The 25779-nt window shown below is 37.6% G+C and overlaps 1 protein-coding gene across 1 annotated transcript in view; it reads left to right on the top strand.

The window, feature by feature from the left end:
• KAT2B (lysine acetyltransferase 2B) overlaps positions 1-25779 on the top strand; it is a 40907-nt gene that overhangs the window by 13043 nt on the left and 2085 nt on the right. The window contains 15 exon segments of the mRNA XM_017827406.1: positions 999-1144; positions 1643-1732; positions 3499-3680; positions 5911-6102; positions 8599-8705; positions 9373-9498; positions 10881-11017; positions 12455-12663; positions 14942-15068; positions 17406-17516; positions 19140-19283; positions 21318-21432; positions 22185-22221; positions 22566-22629; positions 22727-22811. Of these exon segments, the coding sequence (XP_017682895.1) occupies positions 999-1144; positions 1643-1732; positions 3499-3680; positions 5911-6102; positions 8599-8705; positions 9373-9498; positions 10881-11017; positions 12455-12663; positions 14942-15068; positions 17406-17516; positions 19140-19283; positions 21318-21432; positions 22185-22221; positions 22566-22629; positions 22727-22811 (1872 nt within the window).

The raw sequence follows: 25779 nt of genomic DNA on the forward strand, positions 1-25779 counted from the left end.
GATACGATGTTAATCTTAAAAAGTAAATATTGATAAAATTCATTAAAATTTATTGAAATATAGAAATGCTAATGCCCAAAAAGAAATGCCCAAACTTTAAAGTTAATTTCCCTTTCTTTGTAACATAGTTGTCCTTTCAGAGGAAAAGGTATGCATACCATGTACATTGGCCAAGAGTCACCGAAGATCTTGTTGCTTTTTGTAATGCAAATATCTTCTTTCTGGGAATTGACCTCTTGTTTTACGTTGCCTTCTCTCTTCCTGGGGCCAGTTGTTCAAACCAGCTTGAACTGAATGCCCTGTTTTACATGTAGAAACCTCAAGCTTTTGAAAATTACAGATGAGGAGCTGTTTTTACCTTTGGAGATGATAAAAGGGAGTTTGTCACTTGGAAATTACAATAAATGTAAAGATGCTCTTTTTTAAACTTCCAAACAAATGAGCATGTACGGTCTGCAAAATCTCTGTTAATGTATTGTGCACAAAGCATAGTTTGATCTTACATCATATGAAAGTAAGAAACTTAGCCAATAATTTTGTTTTCCAGGCCGATTTTTGGCACTGATTTTTTTTTTTTTTTACTTTTCACAGAGTGTCGTGCTACTTGCACCTGGATTACCTAATTTATGGGAATTATGGATTTATTTTCTTTAGTCAAGAAACCTTGTCTCAAAGGGACAAAAATGTATGTAGTTATATAGTGCAACATATTAATACAAGCAGGACTTGTGTGGTCAGCTTTAAGTGTTAACAGATGATATCATTCCAAGCAGCCATCATTCCTCTGCTGTGGAAATTACCACCACTGGACAGCCTTTACAAATTGCTTCAATGTGACAGGTGTTTCAGTTACCTCTGATAAGATGTTCTGTTAAAACAGGTTATTACAGGATCAGTGCCTTTATGGTTATGGCTTTGTTTGAGATCTCCTGGGGAATCCTTGTGTTATTGGTTCTCTCAGTAGGCTCTTAACAAGTTTGAGTTTTTATTTTGTTTAGCTGCTCATGTTTCTCACCTGGAGAATGTGTCTGAAGAAGAAATGAATAGGCTTCTAGGCATTGTATTGGATGTGGAGTATCTGTTCACCTGTGTCCACAAAGAAGAAGATGCAGACACCAAGCAAGTTTATTTCTACCTGTTCAAAGTAAGCTGAACTTGTGAAGTGTCTTCTTGGATTTTTCACTCTCTCACACATAAGCCAATTTCACTCATGCATGGATTGACTTTATCTGATGGGACATTTTTTCACTAGGGTGAGGCTCTACTGAGTAGAGCAGTGTGGGCTGGACATCCTGGTACTTGAAGTGTATTGATTCTTATTCCAAAAGTCATCCAGATGATAGAGGAACTGACCCTGAGTCCCATCTATAAACTGCACAACTTTACTTACATAAAATAAAGTCAGTTAATATCGAGACTAACTTAGCTGCCTACATTTCCTCAGAGAAACCTCTTGTATGCATTTCAAAGAAGGCGAATGAACAGTGAAGTTTAGTAATCACAAATTCAGATGACTAAACAAGCAGATATATAGCCAAGAGATTTACAACACTGCTGGTGGTGTGTTATGCACTTGTGACTTCCATTGATTCTGTGTATGCAAATATACTAAGTTTTAAAAAAATCTCTATGTTTCAAACAGCTTTTGAGGAAGTGCATTTTACAAATGGGAAAACCTGTAGTAGAAGGATCTTTGGAAAGTCCTCCATTTGAGAAACCTAGCATTGAACAGGTAAAGAGTCAAGATGTGGGTTTGGTTTGTGTGGTTTGGTTTTTTTTTTGGTTTTGGGGTTGTTTTGTTTTTATTTATTTGTTTTTTAATTATTTATTTACTTTTTATTATTTGGTGAAGGGTTGGGAGTTTGGGGATTTTTTTGTTGGATTTTTCTTTTTTTTTGGTAAATGTATGCACTGGTTTTGAAAACGGCATTTTAGGCACTTTGCAGAAGTTTCTGTGTATTGCTTAGGACAAATGGGGGATTATAGGAGACTTCTGCTGATTCTCCTTTAGTATTGGCACAATAGTTACATTATTTGACTTCTCTCATCATTCATCTTATGCTTTAATGAAACTGACTTTTTTGTGAGTTCAGAAAATTAACTTGAAATGCTACTTTTATGTGGGCACTTCTAATCTTTCTTTGTTTCAAGTGATGAAAAATGCTGTTGAAGTTTTGAAATCCAATATTAAAATGACGCTTGCCTTCTGTAAATGAAGGAAAATGTTGCAATCCAATTCAGTGAGATCATAGCCTTCTCTTTCAAAGGGTACCCAACAAAGAAGCAAAGCCAAAACCAAAGAATAACTGGGGCTTTTGTAACTCACAATGGATAAAGAACATATGACAAATTCAGTTTTTCGTGAAGTGAGCTCCCAAGAATGCACTTTTGGCAGACAAGTGGGCCCATTAGCTCCAGTGAGACTATGCAGTGGCTCACATATCTCCCTGAAATGGGAGCTCAATGTTTTCCCATCAGTGAATGAATTCTCTATTCATGCTCTATTCTTAAACAGGGTATTTTAAATGTGAGGACTGTTATGTGTAGTAATTATTTCTTGCAGCTGTCACTTCTTATAATTTAGAAAATCAAACCACTTTATTGCTGAATTTCTGAGAAGTCTTCACCTGAAGTTCTCCTTTAGTTTGAATATAAACAAAAAATGAGGATATGCAATCTCCATATGCTCTTAGTCCTTAAAATACGCTATTAGAAAGGTGTATATAATAAAAATTATGCACTATAATTTTTTGTCACCTTCTTTTTCTGTTTGCTCAATTTGCCTAAGAAAATAAATAAAGCATAGAGATAAAAGAGTAATTCTTCTTATAGTTTATTTGAAATAATTTTTGCTTTAAAATAGACCAGTATTTTCGATTCTGTTTTTAGCAGCTCAGCAACTCAGACGAAATTATTTGCTAAGCACAGGTGTTATAATTGATTTATAATATATATATATTGCAGCACTTTTAGTCACATATTTTAACTATGTTCAGTAGATTTTTCTTTAAAGTGGGCAGTATCCAAAGTGCAATGAGGAGACGTGCTTCTGAAGTAGTGTTGCTTCTTGAAGAAGTAATATGATGTGTAGAGACAAACTTAAGTAGAAGTCCACAAGCCCTACTCTACTGAAAAGTAGGTAGAGAGTTTTGTAGGTGATACTCGATTTACAGAGCATATAGAAGGAAGCCTACCAGAACTTCCTCTGTTCCCTGACTTTGAGAAGCAAGGAAAAATAAAGAATTTTCTTTTCTACCTTTATGTCAGCTGCTGGAGATGGATTACATAAAAATATCTGTATGTACCTGCTGCTGTGTACACAAGAACCAGCCTGTGGCAGCTACATAAGTAGCTGAGCAAGGAGTTCATGGTCTCTAATATTTTTCTTTCCCATGTAATGCAAGTTCAGGGTTAATAAACATAAAGTGAGGAATATTTGAGGATTCTCCTACAAAAATTATGGCTAAATACTTAAACAGGATTTTCTTCCTTCTTAAGGGTGTGAATAATTTTGTGCAGTACAAATTTAGCCACTTGCCGTCGAAGGAAAGACAAACAATAGTGGAACTGGCTAAAATGTTTCTGAACCGCATTAACTACTGGCACCTGGAGACACCTTCTCAGCGAAGACTACGATCACCCAATGATGATATTGCGGGCTATAAAGTGAATTATACCAGGTAACACTGCTTTTGCTTGTTACAAGTCTTCCTCACAAATAGGGCATGTACAGCTTTCAGGAATAGACCAGTTGTTTTGTGCCATGGATGTACCTTGTGTATATTTTGCAGTCGTGGAGTTTACATGAAAACCTGAGGATTTTAACGAGAGTACATCCGTTTCACATGCAACCTTGTGTTTTGAGAGGTGTGCTTTATCAGCCAGCAACAGGGAGTAGAGGCTGTGAACATCTGTATCTAACAACAGTTTTGCATGTTCTGTGTTTGCAAAGTGCTCTTGGTCTTCATAAGATGTGAACCGTATCTAAGATCCCTATTTGTTATTCAGCTTAAAAAAGAAAAAGAAGATAACGTTAAGCATTGTAAAGCATCCCTGTTTGAAACCAAATCACAGAGGAGTTGAAAAATCAAAATAATTTTGCAAGTGCTTGAATGCTGACTGGGGAGTAGATATTATTCGGTTCTTTAAAATGGTAGTTCTTGTTATGACCTTTTAATACATTGTTAGAATTCAAAGGAATAACTCAGTCACTGGGGGAAGAAAAGCTAGAATAAAAAGCCGTGTCTCTTTTTCTCACAACAGTAGTGCAGTGCCTTTTTCAGTTAGCATAGTCACAGCAGCTAAGTGCAGGCAGCAGTTAGCTAACCTCTGTCAGCACCTTGGTTACCAGGAACCGCTGGGGACTCTTTTCCTGGCTGAGGATGAGCACCACCTTCTGACTGCTTTCCTGATGGCCTTTCCACTGACACAGGTCAGCTCCATGAAGGTGAACAGCAAACCCTGGTGTGAGTTGAGGCTGTGGCTAGTGATACAGCAGACTGTGCTGTGTCTGTGCCTGACTGGGATGCTCTCATGACTTGTCACCTTAAATAACTGCCTGGCATAAAGGACAGTTATAATCCATGAGGCTCCTAAGACCATGTTTGGTGGGTGTTTGACCTCTATTTGTTTGTGATAACAGATATCAGCCAGAGTTGGTAGGTGGCTTTTGTTGTTAATAATTTTGTCACTTGTCATTTCTCAAACCCACCTGCCCACAGTCCCTAAGGTTCCCTCTGACCCAAAGTGCCGTCTCTTCCCATCGGATCTAACCTGTCATTGTAAGCTTCTTTCCTCTGTGCTGCTTGAAGCATTGCTCAGGGTGCTGCTGTGCACCATGGGCATACCTCCTGAATTTTTGCAGTCACCGACTTCACTGGAAAACCTGAGGATCTGAATGAAACCATATCAGAATTTCACATGCATCCTTGTGTTTTGAGAGATGTTCTTTATCAACCAAGAACAGGGAGTAGAGGTCTATTAACAACTCTATCTCACAACTCTTTTGCAACTCATGTTTGCAAAGATTAAGGAACAAGAGTTTGGGAGACCATTTTGAGACAGGCTGTACTTTGGGTCTGGGTGAGGATCCATGTAGGATCCAACACAGTCTGTTTGCATCCAGTTCTTAACATTTTCTTGTCATTGCTGGAGCTTTCATCATGGTTGTGATCTGAGTCTGCTACAGCACCAGATACCAATGACTGTTCACTTATACACAAATATTGAAGACTCATTTGTAAGATTAACAGATTTTGTGACCTACATAGGCAGTGTACTCCTGAATTATCTCTTCAGTACCATGGTCCCTTTTCCAAGAAGAGAAACATGACATGCTATAATTTTTGTATATACTTCTTAATGCAAAACTCATTATGGAGGGAGATACTGGTAATGAAAGAGTAACAAGTCAGGGTGTGATGGGAAGAAGAAAACTGATGGGAAACCCGGACAGAAGTGCAGTCAGTTTAGCATGGAGCTAGTTAAAAGTGTCACCCCTTTTGCCTCTGTGTGGAGAAACATAGAAGTTTTAAGAGAGGAAAACAAGCCATACTAAGGGTCTTTGGAATCAGAGGCAGGGGACGTGGGAGGCTGAATGAATAAGCTGTGGAGAGAATCCCTGACATCAACATGAATTTTCTGTAATCTATGATTATTTTCTGGAACGAGAACACTTTGTAGAAACTAGACTGCAGAGAAAAAGAATATATGGAGACGTAAAACTACTTGTCTGTCATTTCTTTAAAATACTGGGCAATATACATACTGCTTAATTCTGTCCAGCCATGTTGTAGAACTGATTTATACAGTCATATAGCTCTCAGCTGAGTTATAAATGATGTAGATAGTGGTTTTATTGCACTAAGTCTTATATTAGATGGTGATAATTATCTTTTTTCCTTTTTACAGGTGGCTTTGTTATTGCAATGTCCCTCAGTTCTGTGACAGCCTACCTAGGTATGAAACCACCCAGGTTTTTGGTAGGACCTTGCTTCGCTCTGTTTTCACCGTAATGAGGCGGCAACTGCTGGAGCAGGCCAGGCAAGAGAAAGACAAGCTTCCTCAAGAAAAACGAACACTAATCCTCACTCATTTTCCAAAGTAAGGGGTCACAGTGTGCCTGCATTCAAAGTTAACCATAACTTTGTTGTGGAAAGTGGAAAATTACCTGCGGTTTAAAATAATTTCTCTTTTTGTTCAGTTACAAGTAGACAGTGCAGCTTTATTTACTGCCATAGCTTGAACTAGTGTATTTTATGTACAGAAACCTCTTGCTTTGCTTTGGGTACTTTAGGGTTTACTTTATGAAAAGGAGTGTTCATCTTGCTGGTGGATTGTGCTTTTTGCCTATTAAGCAGGTATTACTGGTCAATTACTTTCTTTTTCTGTAGTCTTTGGAAACAATGTAGGTCCAGATCCCCAAAAACATATGCTCTCTTCTGCTTTAGTGATGGAGCAGTAAAAAAGAGAGTGTTGTACAGGAGTTTATAAACACCTAAGAATTTCAGTTTAGTTCAACATTGTAATAGGGAACAAAATAGTCACCCCATGCCCAGAAGATATGGGTTTATTTGACAAAGAAGAGAGGAGTTAGTGCAAAACTGCACCAGTGAATCCTAAACTCATAAATTTTGTATTGACTACCTGTTCTGCTACTGGAATGTTGACAACTCTCTCTCACAATTAAGCAACAATAATTACACATTGGGGAATGTGGGAGAATGATTTATCTCAAAACATGCTCAACATTGACAGTCCTTAATTTCAAACATTTTACTGGTGATAAAGAGGGGAGGTAGTGGTGACGGGATCATTCATTGTAATCTTCCAGTTAAAATACTGTATCCTTAAGTTAAAATACTGTATCCTTATATCCTTATTTTGTGAGGGTGGCTTGGATCTCTAGGTCATCCTTGAAAAACCTGTCCCTCCTAAGAACGAATAAACTGAACCTCAGGAGACCTGGTGGCATTGATGCTATGCAAGCTACTGTGTTGGGCTGCAAGTTGGCTTAGTGCTCAACATGAGCTTTCCAAAGCTGAGTAGAGCCAGGATTTGTTGCTTCTACTGTTATTAATAGCATATTTTACCACTTTGAAAGACGTACACTGTCTCTGGGGTAGACTGTTATGGATACAGGAATGTTTGTATGTATCTTGGAAAAGGATCTTGACCTGGTCCTGAAATAGTTATAAAGAAGGTTTTAACATGACACTGATGCAAGGAGCAGATTTGTGGAGGATGTAGGTGTGCATATACCCCTGTTTTCAGTGCCTTTTACACCCTTTTACAGCAATTCGAAAAGCATTATTATTCACTGCAGTTCCTTTTGATATTCTACTGGGGAAAAAAAGAAAGACAGGTACTATTTGCAGATGATCTGTGAGATATATGAATAACATTTTAAATCTTTTATGGGCTGTACTTGTGTAAAGCATTTTTCTCTCTGCTGGCATTATGCTGAGTGAACCCTACAGAGATGCTGATTCTCAGAGCATGGAGCCTGGCATTGGCACAGGCTCCCATCTGCCCCAGACTCTCCTTTCTGGCCAAAGGAAGCACCCACTAGTTATGTCTGTGTACCTAGGAGTTAGTCACTAACGGGGCTGAAGGCAGAGCCTCTGTACTGCCTATAAATGTAGCTTTGGCTAAAGTTTAATTTGTCCTTCTGCTCTGTCACCGGTGGTCGGTCAGGTCACTGTTACAAACCTTTTTAGCCATTATCAGCTGTATAATCAGCAGCAAACACAGCTCATTGCCTAGGTATAGCTGTTCTATATATACAAAACAAGAGCCCGACTTGATCCTGAAAATCCTTATCCTGTTCAAGTCTTACTCAACAGTCCTTTTGGTTTCAGCTAGTTTCTATACATGTAGATGACTCTAGGGAGTAAAAATGTGCCATGGCAACTTCTGCTTTGAAAACTCCTTTTGTGGAACATAGAATAAGCAGCTGTCTTGCTTCTGAGTGGGAATTGATGTATCCCGAGAAGGCGAGTGTGCTGGATTATCTGACCTGTGGAATTTCTCTCATATAGTAATGCCTAGAGACGTTTAAAATCGTGCAGTTTCTGTAACCGTACCAAAGTAAGGTTAAAAATACTGTTATGCAAGCACAAACATGCAATTGAATGTTACAATAGGACACTTAAAGGATTGAAAATATCTTCCTAAGAGCATTGTTAATAACTAACACTGGGATTTTATAAATCTGTAAGAGGCAGAAAGCAAGTACATCTGGAAAACACTGGTTTCTCCAAGCATATTTTTTCATCATTGTATAACGTTAGTCAGCTTATAGCTTTCTTAGTGCAGTTTTGTTCTGTAAAAGTAGTTTGTAACTGTTTCTTTCTGCATTTGCAAATTAGATAAATATTACTTATAATCAAAGGTAAATTCTTGCAAGTGAAAGTACTCTACCGAATTAAGATACTTAATGTCTACTCTGGCTTGTGATTTTGTGTGTGTTCTTTTTTTTGAAAGAATTGGCCATTTACTGACTCAGTAAATATTTTTAATTTAAAAGTGTTGCAAGTTCTTTTTTTGAAAAAGAACCTGTTTTGATTGATCCTATATTTCACCTGGTTTTGTGCCTAGGTTTCTGTCTATGCTGGAAGAAGAAGTGTACAGCCAGAATTCTCCCATTTGGGATCAGGATTTCATGGTGTCTAGTTCCCGAACTGGCCAGCTAGGAATCCAGACAGGTAATTTGCATTTAGTGGTGAGTAACGCAAATGTTGGATAATTTCAGATTAGTAGGGTTTCTTTCTTTTTTTTTTTCTGGGTGGGCGTGGTTTTTTTTTTTTGTTTGTCTGTTTCTTTTGTTTTGTGGGTTTTTTTATTTTCTAATATTAGAGAGAGACATGTTAGTCAGTGGCCTTTTAAAATAATAGTTTCATCCTCTTTACTGGTGAAACAAGTCCTTTTATTGAGTGTGATTTATCCAGCCAGTCTTTGAATGCTGTTAAAGCGGACAGCTGAAGCTGAATGATGAGATTTTGCTTTTCAATAAACCCCTACAAAAAGCCCTTTCATGAAGTTAAATGCCAGTAGGCTTGGCAGGTATGTGAAGGAAGTTTGTTTTCTTAGCTTCTGCTCAGCACTGCAAAATAATAAAGCCTGATGTTTGCAATCTCTGTTATCCAGCAGTCCCTCATTAGATAGAAGTTAGGTTAGAAAAACACATTGAGATAAAGCTTTAATGTCTCTGCTTGCGAACTGGTGGCATTGCTCTGTTGCACAATGCTAATTGTTACTTTTCAAGTGAAGGTAGGTTTGAAGGTGGATCCAACTTTGTGATAGTCCTTCAGTCAGCACCATAATGGGTTCCGTGTCCTGAATTTTTTGTGTTTATCTTTTATGTCATTGCAGTTATCAGTCCACCTCCTGTTGCAAGATCTGTTGCATACAGTACAAGTCCTTCATCACTGGAGCAACCCAACAGTGGGAATATGAGTCCAGCTTGCAAAGTTTCTTCTGCCCTTGACCCAAACTTAGGTAATGGGCACAGAGACTTGCTTTTTTTTGGCTTCTGTTGATATTACTGGTAGTTGCAGTGTATGGTAACCTTTGCCTTCACTCTGCAATAGCAAACCTGAGATGTTTTTGATGAAAGATGTGCACACGTACTTTTTCTCCAGTATGGTTAATGTTCAACTAGCAGAAAAGGCAACTGTATTTGGAACAAGAAATTTGTTTAAATTAAATTAAAACGGGTAAAGGTCTGCTAGTGTCAGAGGTTTTTGAAAAAGACTTTACTTGGAATACATCTATTATGTTGAAAAAAGGTTTCATTTAAATAATGACACAGTAGAGAAGGGACCATCACATTTGGTTTTTTATTCTTTCAAGGTACTGGAAGTGCCTACATTTGAGCAGTAAAGAAAAGCATAAACACATCAACAAGGTTAAATTTAAAACCTGAATGAGGTCAGGTAATAAAAAAAAAAAAGGTTTGGAAGGAAAAAAGTTGGTGACTGCATAAATTCTCCTAATAAATCCTTTTTCAAACACCTCAGAATTAATGAGCTTGTCAAGGGAGTTTGTAGGTCAGAGAGATGATCCTAAGCTTATATAAAATGAGTCCTCAAAGAAGTGGAAAGACCTAAATTAATTCTTAGCCTGCGTTCACTCCAGAGGAATTTAAGGCATCTCCTATCTGCAGCTTTCTTTAAGGCCATTTCTCAACTTGTCCCTCAGAAGTGGGAATGAGTAGCATAATGACTGGGGTAATCCTGAGGTAGCAGCTGGCTCTATCTGCTACTGTACCTCTGTTAGTCCTTGGTGAACTTTTCTTTCATGAATTTTAACTAGTTGCTTTTGCTATAGTACATATTTCTCTGCAGTTAGTAGGGCGGTTAATAATTAACATGACATATTTTGATTTGGAAACTTTATATGGAATTTTTTAGTCAAATTTGTATGATGCATCAGAGGGTACATGCTGCTTGGTTTACAAAATGGGTGAAAGACATATATAACGGATACTTAGTTCCCTTGAATCCTAAAATGGGGATTTCATGTTATGTGGAAATATGCACTACAATTTGTATATTGAGCACTGGCCTTCCAAGACAGCAGCACAGAGGTTCCATGAAGAGGATTTTGAATCAAATAGTTTCATGGAGGTATAGGAAAAGAAGAGGTACATTCATCCTGCTTCATGCTAATATTCCACTGCAAAGCCAAAGCCAAAGTGATAAGTATTGTTCAGATTTCATTTATTTCTCTTTCTTCCTTCCTATGGGGATTAAAGAAAAAAAAAAAACCAACCCCAAAACTTGCGTACAAACTAAAAAATGTAACAGAAGTGCTAGACTTCATAGTGCTAGTCTGTGACAGTTTGGTGATTTCTAATTTGTCCTAGTTTTATTTTATAGGGGAAAAGAGAAAAAATAATGAACCCTATTCTATGGAGGATTCCAAAAGACCAAGGGTTGTAGGAGATATTCCTATTGAGTTAATCAACGAAGTAATGTCAACAATTACAGATCCTGCAGCAATGCTTGGACCAGAGGTGAGAAATATATATATTTGGTGTTGAAAATGGTCTGTTTGTAAACAGTTTGTTTTTAGTAAATATTCCACATGGATAGAGGATGATAAGCTGCAAGTCCTGTCAAGAAAAATAGACTTTGAAAGAGTATGATTAGGTGAAAAAAAAAATATTTGTGTGAAATACATCATTAACATGAAGAATAGTTCTACAATTTTTTAATGCAGTGTGTATGGCTAGCAAAGAGACTTGGAAACTAGTGATAGTAAAAAAGTAGACCCCGGGTTAAAATACCTTGCATTTTTATTACCGAATGGGTCCAGAGTATGCTTTTAATTGTTAATATAATAGATATAGCTCATAAGACAAGGTTAAATGGGGTTCAAATATTGCAGCAGAATGAAAGATCCAAAGTAAAACCTCTGGTTAAAACCACTAGTTAACTAGTGCAGAAACTGATCTAAACAGTTATTTGCTCTGTCTTCCCCAGTTGCTCTTTTCTCTGCTGAAACAGAAAAACAAACAGAATTGCGGAATTGTGCCATGGTACAGAATTGCATACTTCTTTTTTTTTTTTCTTGGCTGGCTTTTCCTCCTTCTGTTCACTCTGCCAGGCTATGTTTTGCCAGCAGCTCATTTGCCAAGGTTTAGCTAGAAACTGCTGAAGATTTGGAACCACCTACATTTCTTATTCAAACTGTGCACTGTGACTGATGGCTCTGCATACTGTAAATGCAGTGCCAGCCTGGCTGTTGAGGCTGGCAGTGACTAGAAAGCCAGCAGCCAAACTTTTCTCTAAAAAGTAAACAGTATGTGCATGCAGAGATGTTTTGGCATTGTAAAATGATCTTGAAAAAATAAGTTAAATAAATGTTCTGTATTAATTTAATCTGTATTCAAGTATATGGATGCAATTGCTAGATGTAACAACAAATTCTATAGGAATTAAAATGTTCTTTTTAGGCTCTTACAATAGTGGTAGAGATAGTGGAAAGCACCACTAAATGAAAATAACATGACTTTTCCTACACCAACATTAAAATGTGTGATTTCCAGTATGCATAGGCAGATCCACTACTCTTGCCCAAGCTGGCTAAGGCTAAAGAAAATATGACTTACTGGCATAGGCTTTAACTGGATGAGTGCTGACCCTCGAGAGCTTTGGAACTTGTCGAGTCCTAACCATTGCAGGTGTTACCTAGCCTTTACCAATATAAGTTCAAATAGGCCTTTATACACTGTAATGTAGACCTATATCTGGCTTACTTGATGGTTAATGTAGACTTATATCTGGCTTACTTGATGGTGACACTTATGCAAAGGTGCATTCCAAAGGCAATCATTGGTAGCTCCATTGGAAAAAAAGAGTGGGTTTTATTTGTTTGTTCATTAAGGCTGTTCTGTCAGAGGATGTGAAATCTCAAAAATTTAATTTTGTTCCTCTGTGGTGTGGTACAGACCAACTTCCTCTCAGCACACTCGGCCCGGGATGAGGCAGCAAGGCTGGAGGAGCGCAGGGGGGTGATTGAATTCCATGTGGTTGGCAATTCCCTGAACCAGAAGCCCAACAAGAAGATCATGATGTGGCTGGTTGGTTTGCAGAATGTGTTTTCCCATCAGCTGCCTCGAATGCCGAAGGAATACATCACACGCTTGGTCTTTGATCCGTGAGTATCCTTGGAGAGGCGTTTGGTGGGTGAGGCAGAGAGAGCCTGGTGCTCTTTGCAGGCAGTGGTGTAGGAAGGGGCCAGCAGGGGTGGCATGGAGGCAGCTCTGCTGGTGCTACATTTTTCTGTCTTTTCAAGACCTCATAGCTTCTGGTCAGCCTAGTTGGATTGTACCCAAATACTATCTTGATGGCTATATTAATGGCAAACGGTTTCTTTTTCATAAAATTGTGGTGGGTTGACCCTGGCTGGATGTCAGATGCCCACCAAACCAGCTCTGTCACTCCCCTCCTTAGCAGGACGGGGCAGGGAAAATACAACAAAAGGTTCTTGAGTAGAGATAAGGACAGGGAGAGATTACATACTTGCTGATTACTGTCACAGGCAAAACAGACTCAGCTTGGGGAAATTAGTTAGTTTAATTTTTTACAAATCAGATCAGAGTAGGATAATGAGAAAATAATACCTAAGTCTTAAAATACCTTCCCCCCAACACTTTCTTCTTCCCAGGCTTAGTTTCATTCATGATTTTCTCTACCTCTGCCCCCAGGAAGCGCAGGGGGATAGGGAATGGGGGCTGTGGTCACTTCATCACACATTGTCTCTGCTGCTCCTTCTTCCACAGGCAGGACTCCTCACACACTTTCCCTGCTCCAGCATGGGCTCCTTCCCATGACAGACAGTCCTCCATGAACTTCTCGAACATGGGTCCTTCCCAGAGGCTGCAGTTCTTCATGAACTGCTTTAGCAGTTTCTCCTTCCGTGGTGAAAACCACGGTGAGGCAGACTGTCCCCCTGCAGCCCATGGAGGAGCTGCATACTGGAGCATGTGGATGCCCAAAAGAAGGCTATGACCCTGTGGGAAGCCCACACTGGAGCAGGCTCCAGGCAGGTCCTGTGGCCCTGTGGAGAGAGGTGCCCACACTAGAGCAGGTTTGATAACGGGACTTGTGACCCCATGGAAAGGGGATGCTAGGATGGTTTGTGAAGAGCTGTAGCCTGGAGGAGTAAGCCCACACTGGAGCAGGGGAAGAACTCCTCTCCCTGAAGAGAAAGCAGCAACACAGACAACACGTGATGAACTGACTGTAACCCCCATTCCCCGTGCCCCTGTGCCACTGGGGGGATGGAGTTGGAGGATCGGGAAAGAGGAGGGGTGGGGGGAAGACATTTTTAGAATTTGCTTTACTTCTCATTATCCTGCTCTGATTTTAATTGGTAATAAATTCAGCTTATTCCCTGAAGTTGAGTCTGTTTGGCCTGTCATAGTAATTGGTGAGTGATCTCTCCCTGCCCTTAACTTATGAACCTTTCATTGTATTTTCTCTCCTCTGTGCAGTTTAGGGGAGTGATAGAGAGGCTTTGGTGGTCACCTGTCATCCAGCCAGGGTCAAACCACAGCAGAAGCTCTAGCTACTACATTGCTGCTGTCATTCCACAACTAAAAAGCACTAAAATAAGTATAGGAAGAAGAATAATACATAAAATATATGTATAAACCTCCTTCATGCAATCTTCAAACTAACTTCTTTGACAGAGGCTTGCTGTTGGCACTAGCTTTCCTTCCAAAAATATCTTCTGTAAATTTACTGTATTGTTTATACAATTTATATGATACTATGTCTTGAATAATCTGAAGAAAGATGCTGTGTAAATCTTTTCACACCTTGAAGATTACACTAAAATTCTTTATCCTTGACACAAGAGTTCAGACTGCACCTCATTACAACTTTCCTGGCAGTGCAACAGAAAAGGATATTTTTTCTGGTCTTGATTCCGCTGGGAGTGGGTGATTCGAAATAAGAAATGTCATCTCTTGCTTCATCAGCTGCATTTGAAACTGATAGCTTAGGTAAACAGAATGCGTGCAAGGAAACAGGAATCCCTTAGAAAGGACTTACTGTACTGTAACTCCATTAATTTCTATTTTACTCAGGGTAAAATCATCCTGAGCGCTGCACAGTGGCATAACTGTCATCAGTGGATTCAATAAAAGCAGCACAACTTTTATTTATTGGATATTACCCTAGTATATCAGAGTACTTGGCAAGGCCAGGACTTTGCTTCATGATGATGATCTTTACAGTAAATTCAAATCATGTTGTTAAAATAACCACTCTTCTGTAGATACAAGCGGCTAACTTGAGGCATATACAATTGCATTAGCACTCTGAAAAGAAGTGAATCAAGAGATTCAAGAATTCTGAGAAAAGGTAGGTAATGGCACTTTATGTACTATGTACATGAATTAAAGCGATTGTTATTTTTGTCTACTCAGGAAACACAAAACTCTTGCATTAATAAAAGATGGTCGTGTTATCGGTGGTATCTGCTTCCGGATGTTCCCTTCCCAAGGATTTACGGAGATTGTCTTCTGTGCTGTGACTTCCAATGAGCAAGTCAAGGTAAAAATAATTCCCTATTTGAGTTTATTAAATGCATTCCCTACTGCGTGTGTTCCTAATTTGTTAGTCACATTGAATATTCTGTTGAGTTCCCAGAGAGAAAGAGTTTGAAAGATAAAGTGATTCTGAATATAACAGAAAACTAAACAAATATGCAGGTTTAGAATCATCATCATAATAGTAGGAGCAGCTGTAATTAATTAATTAAATAAAATCTTTCTCAACACAGCAATAGTTGGTCAGTTGTCTCCCATTCTTGGACTGTTCACTCCTGTGTCTCCAGTAGTTGTGTCTCTGTGTAGTGTAACACCTCATGGTTTACTGAAATAGGTGTTGCTTGTATGCGACATTATCATGTTAAATCACTTTGTGATATTAAATGACTTCAATCAAAATGAGATATTTTAAAAAAAAGGTAGAGTTTTGCATCTCAAAATAAGCACAGGGTCCCTTCTATGCACGCTTTTTTGAGTTAATTTTACGGAATGTTCTCAGAATGTTGAGAATTAGCATCTATGTTGGAAAAATACAGAGCACTATGAATACATATTCCTATGGAGATTCCTCCAGCTTTTTCAGTGACTGCAGGTAGATCAATCAGCTATGGCCATTTGGTTCAGTATTTTGCCTTTAGATGGTGCTGTAGCTTCATGATTTTCAGTAGAAGCAGTGAAAGCTGAGATGTGAGTTAATGCAGAGTTTGTAACAGCTAACATGCAGAAATTGTACACCCTGGTGTGAAAGGGTAACACAGTGGGATTGAAAACCTGTTAGTACTCGGCTTATATTTAATTTTATTCAACTCTGATGTTAAAAAGGAACATTCCCCTACACTTAGCAGTGGTCTGTCATAAAAGTATCCAAAGTGTTTTAGCAAATGCAAACCCTAACAATATATGCTTAAATTATGCTTAACTGCACTGCACAGATGAGGCTGCCAAAGGTGTGTTGTGATTTTCTAGGAATAATGTTTCAAAATCAAAGAGCAGATAATTCTGACCCATCCGACTGCCCCCGAGGTTGCATAATGCACAATTTATTCTTTTACTCTCTGGGTGCCTCGCTGTATCAGTTGACTGTTTCTGAAAATGTGCCTTCCCAACTTTCTATCTGAGTAAGGTGAGCCCTGTCAGTAGGTAACTGAGAAAAAAAAAAATGGTCACACATTCCCTCTGCCTAGTCTTGGGAAAATTAAATTCCTATTTTAATTCAGTTTGAGGCTGGCATAAGAAATATAGGAACTGTTTTCCCATATAAGTTCAATTGTTTTTGTGATCGTTTGATCCTATGTTGCAAAATTATTTTAAATTTTACTGTACATGGCTTAGTTTCCTTTTAGGATTGTTTTATTTGGCTATTACCATGTTTGGGGATACTAAATAGTAAATTAAATCAGAAGTTTGTATTTTCTAATTTATTTTTCTGGCTTATGTACATAAATAAAAATTTCCCCACTTTTCAAGAACTGAGTACACAAAACAAATCCATGTATATTTCTTTAAGCATCCATCAGCATACTTGATGATAAAATTGGAACATATTCAGGAACAAAACACTATTGTGGGCTTTCCTGTCTATTTTACATTTCTTCATTTCACAGCAGAAGGGGAAGGCTATAGCTTGCTTGGTAATGTGAATAAATGGAACCTTTTGTTTACTTTGGGGTTGAATGAAAATGGAAATCATGCTTGTGTGCAGTCAGAAGGCATAGCTATTTATTTGATTGTGGACTCAATAATTTTCTGCTGCTTATTATGGTAATTCTTTCACTGTTCCCTTTTATGCCTTGTGATAAATTTAGATTATAAATCCTTTGAGGCAGAGGCTGTTTCTGCTACAGGTGCACAGACTACTGGAATAATTTCAGTATTGCTGCTGCTTTGCAGTTTTGAAGTGATATGGGTAAGAAAGAATGCCCTATTGTTACAGTATATGTAGGTTTGTTATTGGTGAAATATGTGACTATTAATAGTTATTATTTAATTTAAAAGAGAAAAAAAAAGGGCAGGCACCTTGAATTACAATTTCCAGGACAATGTACCTCTTTACCCCTCAAAAGAGTCCGGGTTTTGGTCTCCTTTAGATTAAAAGTGAATCAGACACCAGAAACTTGTATTTTGTGTTCCATGCTGGGTCACAAAGATACCCTTACAAGGCTGAAAAGAGTTTGCACTTGAGTATGCCTCACCAAGTTAGTTATGAAAAAATCGTTAAAATAGGATCTAGAGGAAAGACTGCATTTTACAAAACAGTCTGTTATAACCCTCAGTCCACAGTTTCTAATACGTGCAGTCCCCAAAGGCTCTGTCATGTTTTTTGCTCATACGTTTCACACAGGGTTATGGGACTCATCTAATGAACCACCTGAAGGAGTACCACATCAAACACAACATTCTCAATTTTCTCACGTATGCAGATGAATATGCTATTGGCTACTTCAAAAAACAAGTAAGTCAGTGCAAGCCATTACTTGGTGCAAGAATTTTAATATCTGCCAGTGACGTACTAAACAAGTTGACATGACAAAGTAGATGGATAAAATGCATAGTGCAATTTTAAGGTGTTTTTTTTTAAAAAAAATCTGTAAAATGTGCTCTGTGTTCATCCTATGTAATGTTATTGGCTTCTAACACATTTTAGTTTGATAGAATTGTCTGAGTACAGGTATATGGTATAGCCTATAATTTCTCAAGTCTAAAAAATAGTCAAATATCGCTTGGCTGCTTCTTCATTCATTCAATTCCTTCACTGATTCTATAAGAAATATAAAGAAGGACTAGACATATCTGTGACAGAATAGACCTTTCCTGACCTACCCTCACAGCTCCTCCTGATTTGAAGCATGAATTTCAGGTTCAGGAAAGATTCCAATGTCTAATCTGTCAAATAAATTTGATGAACAAGTGTCAGCTATCTGGTCAGATGATAGAGCAAAAATTGTGTCAGATTATTCTCAGAGGTGTACAGCATTAGAACTAAAGGCAACAGACATGAGTTGGATAGCAGGAAATTGCAACTAGATAGAAGGAAAATGTTTTGTTTGTGTTTTTTTCTTCCTTTTCTAAGGGTGGTGAAATACCAAAAAATGTTGCCCAGGGAGATGGTACAATCTCTGTCCTTTACAGTCTTAAACACTGGTCATGGCCTTGAGCAACTAGATGTGATGAGACCTGCTCTTGAGTGGGGATGAGGCTACATGACCTCCTTAAATTCCCTCTAACCTCAGCTGTTCCATGATTCTCTATATAAAACTGATCCAATTTACTCTTCACACTTTCAAAATGAATAAAAGCTGGGCTTGTGATACACCTGTTGGATCTGTGCAGACAGACCCTTTTCATGTATGCAATATCCCTTCCCTCGTTTGGAAGTGCTCAGCCTCCATTTAAGTCTGAAGTCTTTGATGCTAAATTGTGAGGCAGAAGTCCTGTTTGGGTTTCTGCTTATTACTGAGGTTTCTTAGGTACCACTGTAACAGAAAAATAAAATGCAGCCCAAATGAGAGTCCTACCCTGCTTTTTATTTTCTTGGTCAATTCTTTTGTGGGTTTGTTTTTCAATTAACTTTTGATCTTTAACTTTTTTTTTCAATTAACTTTTTAAACTTTTTTTAACTTTGGAACTTTAAATAAGATTTGTTAACTTTTTTTTTGCTTGAAATACACAAGTAAAAAAAAAATAAAATTTTCCAGCTGTAAGATTGCTGTCATCTCATCAACTTCAACAGCAACTTCCCTTGACCTATGACTACAGGACTGCCATTCTTTAATATTAAATAGCAAATTTTTGGAAAAACCTAGGAAATTTGTCCATAGAAAAAATATTTTCTGTGATCTTTTTATCTCTCCTATCTCCCTTCTTAGCAATTCTTGTATCTTGTATCTTAGCAATTCGTGTGCCTCCTGTAAGAAGGTGTTTGCAACACTGAACCGTGCCCTGTAACTCAATCCACTGTATTGTTTGTATATGAACGTAGTGATGAATTTGTTTCTAAATCCTCATGGCATTTCAGTTAAAACAAATGTAAAAGGAAAAAGGCATTATGAAAATGTAAGGTTTTTTTCTCTGTCAGGGTTTCTCCAAAGACATTAAAGTACCAAAAGCGAAATATGTTGGCTACATCAAGGATTATGAGGGTGCCACATTAATGGGATGTGAATTAAATCCGAGGATCCCCTACACAGAATTTTCTGTCATCATCAAAAAGCAAAAAGAGGTAAAGACTGAAATGAAATGCTTAACATTATCATCTATTGAGATGTTTAGAAACAATTCAGTCAGTGCCAGGTTAGCTCTCTTCTCTGCTTTGGCGCTTAAAACATTTGAATGTATATTTTTATTAGTTAGAATAATCCTTTCATTCAAGTCCTAGTGCCATAATTTTGCAGTTGAAGCATTATATTGTACCTTATTGACTTAATGATAACAAAAGTGTTAAAGTACTGATATTTTGAGGAGTAATTCACAGCTAAATTTTGTCCTGGTGATAACTAAGCAAAATCTTGTGAGACTGATTTATTTTATGGCTTTGTCAATTCTCCCCCTGCCCATAACAGTAGAGTTCATTAGAGTGACATTTGAATGGAGTGTTTGTACTGCGTAGCCTCTATTTTGCTTGAAAGAAAGATGATTAATTTTTCTGCCATTGTTTTAATATATAAATCAAGAGTGTACTGTCTTAATTTCCAGTCTATCCCTCTTTGCAGTTTCCGTGGGCTGTTCTTTATTTAGTTTATAGTTGTATTCCATATAATAAGGCAGTTTATTAGCAAAATAATTAAGATGTTTCCAGTTGTGTTTAAATACCTTTCTGGGTTTTTAAAGAAATACAAATTATAAGGATAATTTGTTCTTTCAAGGTTATTAAAACCTGACATTTTATTTTGTTAAAAAGCCTCTTTATGGGACAATAATTTTTCTTCCAATAGAACTATTTGGTCCATGCTTGCAGAAAGAAAGACAGAATCTGATTGCTATACATTTAGTTTACAAGATTTCTTAATTTTACTCATTGGGAAAGTTTTCATATGTCCATACAACATAGACCATAATTTTTTCCCTTTCATTTCTGCTTGGCTGGGTTACTCTTCAGATTCCAGTCTACTGCTGGACATGCCACCTTCCTCTCAGGGATGGGATGTTGTCAGTGTGTGTGTGAATAGTGGACACGTCCCCTGGAGCCTGTTACATCTCAGGCATGCTTAACTTCAGTAGTACATTTCTGGGCCCAAACCATCAACATAACATGTCGCTTCCAAAAACTTGATAGTTTCTAAGATTTTGGCTCTGGGACTGCACTATTAGCATTCTTCACTCTCCTATGTTGGGTTATGTCCATGTTATTCTAAAGAACTTGGAGACATTCTGCTTGTAGATAAAGTGCTTGGTCCTCCAGATATCTCATGTTTAACATTATTAGAAAAAAAGCTGCTGTTGTGCAGTGATCTATGCTGCTGATCTTCTCTGAGAATAATTATATACACCTTTGAAAGTGCATCTTAGAATTGCCTGTTTAACACTCAAAACACAGATCAGGCCTTTTATTCTCCCTGTTCCACGGAAATCTAGAAAGAGCCCTCACAGCCTGCAGCTTTATGAAGAATATTTGCTTGTTTGCTCATATCAAAAGCAGTGAAGATGATACCTGGAAATAAGGAGAATTTTGAATGTTGACAGTTTGGATTATGTACTGATTTCCTTGGGTGCTCATATTGGCCAGTACTGGACAGTACTTTTCAAGACCTGTTCTTTTAGAAGTGAAGCTTTTCATAGGATCTAAATTTTTATTTAAAGAATCGGAGTATGTGTCTGTGGCTGCTGAGACCATGTCACCCGCCACTATTCACCTCTAGCTCATTTACAGTCATTCTGAAAAAACACGACCATTCCCTTTATGCAAAGCTTTGTGACCTACTGACTTGTGAGCAGTCAATGTTACTGATTGAACAGCTTGTTTTAATCAGGAAGAGCTACTAGTTCCTAAGTTATAAGAAGGGTCTAAGTTGAATTTGACAATTAGTCAGAAAGTATTTTGATGTTATACTGGAATTTGGCTGTTGTATATTCTCTTAACATTTCTAAGCTCTGTTGAAGGTATGGTTTTAACTTTTCCTCTTCTTTGAGAGTAAATACTACATGTGAGGGAGTGAAGGTCCTTAAAAACAAAAACATGTTCATCTCTATTATTTCCAAAGAAAATAGTCTGTAAAACCATAGCGGTCTGAATGTTTTCTCTGCTGTTTTATTACAGATCATTAAAAAGCTTATTGAAAGGAAACAAGCTCAAATACGAAAAGTTTATCCTGGCCTTTCTTGCTTCAAAGATGGAGTACGGCAGATTCCTATAGAAAGCATTCCTGGAATTAGTATGTATCAACCTCTTCTAATATAGAACAGAAGCAGAACAGCCAAAGAAAGATCTAAGACTAGGAATACTAATGTAGTCACATATTTCTTTTTGATTAGAATGTAATTGTTTTGGTTTGCTGATTTGATTTCTGTGGAGATTGTTGTGTTTCCATTGCAATTGCTGTCTTTTAGATTTCCCCAAGGCATCCCAGGCTGATCCTCTTTTATGTACATGTGTGTAATTTTATTTACATGTGATCCCTCTTTGATTTGCATCAGTGTAGGCAGCAATTTCCCTTTGGCACCATTGTTAATGCACTGCACTTCTGAACAATGATGATTTTTGTGCTAGACATGAACTTAGAGGACAAAATAGAATTAAAAAATTTAAGTATTATCTTTTGAGAGATTTTTTTTTCAGCTGTGCTTTTCTTCAATTTATTCTCTGTCCCTAGGGAATCAAATTGAATAGCTTTGTCATTATTATTCTTTACAGGGGTTGTGGTAAAATATGTATTGAATTATTGAAAAAAAATGTGTGTTTCATATAGAAATATTTTAGAATCTTTTCAGCAGTCTGGAGGAAGAGCATGTAGGAAATTGAATGGGGCTGTAGGCTGTGTTATTTATTAGGAGTAGCTTTTATTAAAACAAACCCATTTTACTGCAGCAGTGCTGAAATGGCTTTTCTTTTTAGAGTTGCAATAACTCAGTTAATATTGTGACCTACTGTAGTTCCCATGTAATGTTTCATGTTGTTGGTGTACAGGAGAGACTGGCTGGAAACCAAGTGGAAAAGAAAGAGGGTAAGTGCTGCACAAAGTAAAATGATGAAGCAGTTGGGATATTCCTTTCAGAAAAGTCTATAAACAATGTAATTTGGTATTTCCTTCCATCCATTGGAAAACAGATAAATAATCTGCAAGGGAAGAGTTCTTAAGTAGTTTTGTTTGGGTTTTTTGTGGGCAGGTGCAGTTTGGGTGGTGGTGTTCTTTTTTGAGGGTTTGTGTTTGTTTCTTTGCTTGTTTTACATTTTATTTCTTCTGTAAAATGCTTGAAACTTTGGAGTTGCTTTTAGGTAAGATGCAAATCGTAGGAATGAAGAAAAGGGATTCAAGCTAATCTTTTTGTATTCATGTTTTCCTTCAAGTAAGGAGTCCAAGGATCCAGACCAACTTTACAGCACATTAAAAACCATCCTGCAGCAGGTGAAGGTGAGTGCTAGTTTTAATTTATCTTCTGTAAAGATTTTTAAATTATTTCCAATATAGAGTTTCCATATTAGATACCTTACTCTTTTCTTTACCAAAGAGCCATCAAAGCGCTTGGCCCTTCATGGAACCTGTGAAGAGAACAGAAGCTCCTGGATATTATGAAGTTATAAGGTTTCCCATGGGTAATGCCATTAACATTTTTTAAGTATAGAGTTTAAAAATCATTATAGCTGGAGACATAGCAGATAAATTTTAATCTGATTGTTTAGTGGTAAAAGATATATGTTACTTGCAGCTGAATACCTTGCAGCTCTGAAGTACCAAGAGAATGATGCTGTAATTTGAATTGATGACTGTTCTGTGACCTCTGTGAAACATCTACAGTGTATACATCTGAAATCTTAGCATGCCCTAGAGAGCCCTAACAACCTCTTAAATGGTGCTGTCAGCTAGAAACTTTCAGGACTGAGCTGGTGTTGGGTGAGTTGTAGGAATATGTTCTTGTGTGTGGTAACTGGTCATTGCAGATCCTACTGGTGTGTTAAATAATCTCTCAAGGCAAACTTTCAGGAACACCTGAGCATTTGTGTTGCTTTGAAATACAGACTTAAGCTTTGTAAATCACATGGAAAAAAAACCTTTCCAAAAGTATCAGGGTTTTCTAATTAGGTCTTAACAGTTTGCTCCAATTTAAGTTTAGGAAAATGCTTCATGTGAGCTGATTGTAAGCTAACTTTTATCTTTGTGTTTTAGATCTGCCACAAGTGTCTGAGGTGGCTTATTTATTTATTTATTTTTATGTATAAGTCATGCACCTGTTGTTTATGTAGGATTACTTGCAAAGGGAAGTACACAGCTACTAATAATGTTTTTCTTTTGAAAACATTGCTTTTCTTATGACCCAGCTTTTTATTGCAGGTTTCAATGATAATTCAGTAATACTCTAAACAGATGCTTGTTTTGATTTGTACTGATGCAGTTTTAAAAATTATTCCTGCTAGTCCTTCCTTATTTATGCAATACTCGCCTCTATCTTTCTGATTACAGTTTCTGAACCTTTTAATATTGTTAGAGAATGAAATACAGGTTCATGGCAGGCTACTAGCAATCCATTTCTCAGAGAATGGAAGTATTTGTTTATATTGCTTTGCATAGGCTCCAAGCCCATGTATATCAGTTTAGTTTAGTGATTTTTTTTATGTTCAATTTATTATTTCCAAATAGCAGATGGACATATACTTTATAAACCAGTAGCTGGCTTCCTGTGTCCCTGACACAAATGTATTTTATAGCAATGAATGTTGACGCCCTCCTGTGGCAGAGTGTTCTGCATCTGCTTTTCTGAGCAGAGGCTGGGTCCAGGTGGCTGTTTAATCTGAACAGTGGTTACAGCCAGCCTGAGCTAGCAAATCCAAAGTAGGAATGTTGTCTGTGCTTTCCTTATCCAGATGCATTATACTGGAGGATGGGAAGCAGCTCTCCTTTGAGAGGACTAAGCTGAGGTCTTTGGTTTAGTTTTGCTTTGTTTTTTCAGCTGAGGAATCCAGTATGACTAAGCTATGTCTTGATTCATGATCAACTTCAGATTTCTTTCTGCTCTCCCTGCCAGCGTGCTGACACTGTAAAAAGTTGCTCAGACAAGATATAACAATTGCCTTTATGTTTGCGTACAGACTAAATTGTACAGTATTTGAGAGGTATGGCTGTAGAGTTTTTGGCTACCTCCTAAGGTCAGTTCTCACGTGTAAATGCTTTTTTACCTCAGTTTAAGTGCTCTTCAGGTGCTCTTTCAAGCAATACTTTGGGGTTTTCTTCCTTTTAATCTGCCCTACAAAAGTTGTGTGGCTGAGTGACAGATGGAACCAAACTTCCACTGTAGTCAGAGGAGAACATCTTACTTAACTCACCAGCTAGGCAACGTTTGCTTTAGGGTAAGCTGAACAGCCTTCTCAGCTGGGTACTATAACTAGACTATGGATATCCAGTTTAGATGTAGGCACCTGAATTTCAGACTTTATGAGAGCTGAATGAGCCTTTACTTTTACAAAATATTGTCCAAAACTATTGAATGGCAAGTTGTGTATCATTGGAAAAGGTATTTGAGAGCATCCATCAAACTTTTCTTAAATAATCCCATCTTGTCAGTTTGATGGGTTTTCCTCTTTTTCAACAAATTCAAATCTCCCTTAAAACCAATCCAAAAACTACCAGCAAACCCACCAAAAGTATACCAACCCCCCCCCATTTTTTTAAATCTGATGTTAAAAAGTTTGATTACTTTGCATTGGAGGTCTTTGGTCTCTGCTGTCCTTGGAATACTTGTTGACCCATTTCAGCTGCTTCTGTTACAGTTTCAAAAAGGTGCTGCTGAAGCCTGGCTCAAGCCTTGCTAAAAAAAATAGTTGTTAGAGCACCTGAGGTGAGAAAAGCCACGGCATCCAGCACACCTCCCACTACTTCTATTCCTGTACTCACTCCTAGAACACTTGTAACATAGACAAAATTTTTAAATGCCTGATGAGAATGACTGGTAAAGCAACTGTCTGGCGAACACTGAGATGATTTACATATTTTATGGATGACTGATTTTCGTATAAAGGAGAACACTTAAAGAATGTTCTGTAAGTAAATGTTTTGCATGATGCTCTGAAAGCAGGAGAGATTTGTTCTGACATGACTCTTGAAAAGAAAACATAACTATAAACTTTTAAGAGGTAATAAAAATATATGTAGAGTGTAGAACAAATTTAATCTTTTTTTTCAAAGCTGCAAGTACTGCTTGTAGTATAGACCAATGTCTCTTCTCTGCTGTGTTCACACAGCAGTGAGGATTTTAGGTTAACATACGTGTTTTGTGATGTTTTAATTCTTTGCCTATACTCCTAAGGCCTTCTCCAGCAGAGCTGAGAACAGTTTGCCTCACAGAGCAGTTAGAAGAGCGTTAGGGACACCTAGTACCCATGGAAAACTCAGAGCTCTGAGAACAGAAAAGAAATTATGCTTTAATGTTTTAAAGAAATAAAAATAAACTCTACATAAATTCATCCTTACAGTGAAATATTGCTTAGTTCCAGCGGCTCAGCTGCTTTTGAAGCTAAAAAATGGACCATGCCTTAGATGAAGGCAATTTCCATTCCAAATCCTAGCTTT

The sequence above is a fragment of the Lepidothrix coronata genome, unplaced genomic scaffold (assembly GCF_001604755.1).
Source record: "Lepidothrix coronata isolate B3197 unplaced genomic scaffold, Lepidothrix_coronata-1.0 Scaffold139, whole genome shotgun sequence".
Classification (NCBI taxonomy): Eukaryota; Metazoa; Chordata; class Aves; order Passeriformes; family Pipridae; genus Lepidothrix; species Lepidothrix coronata.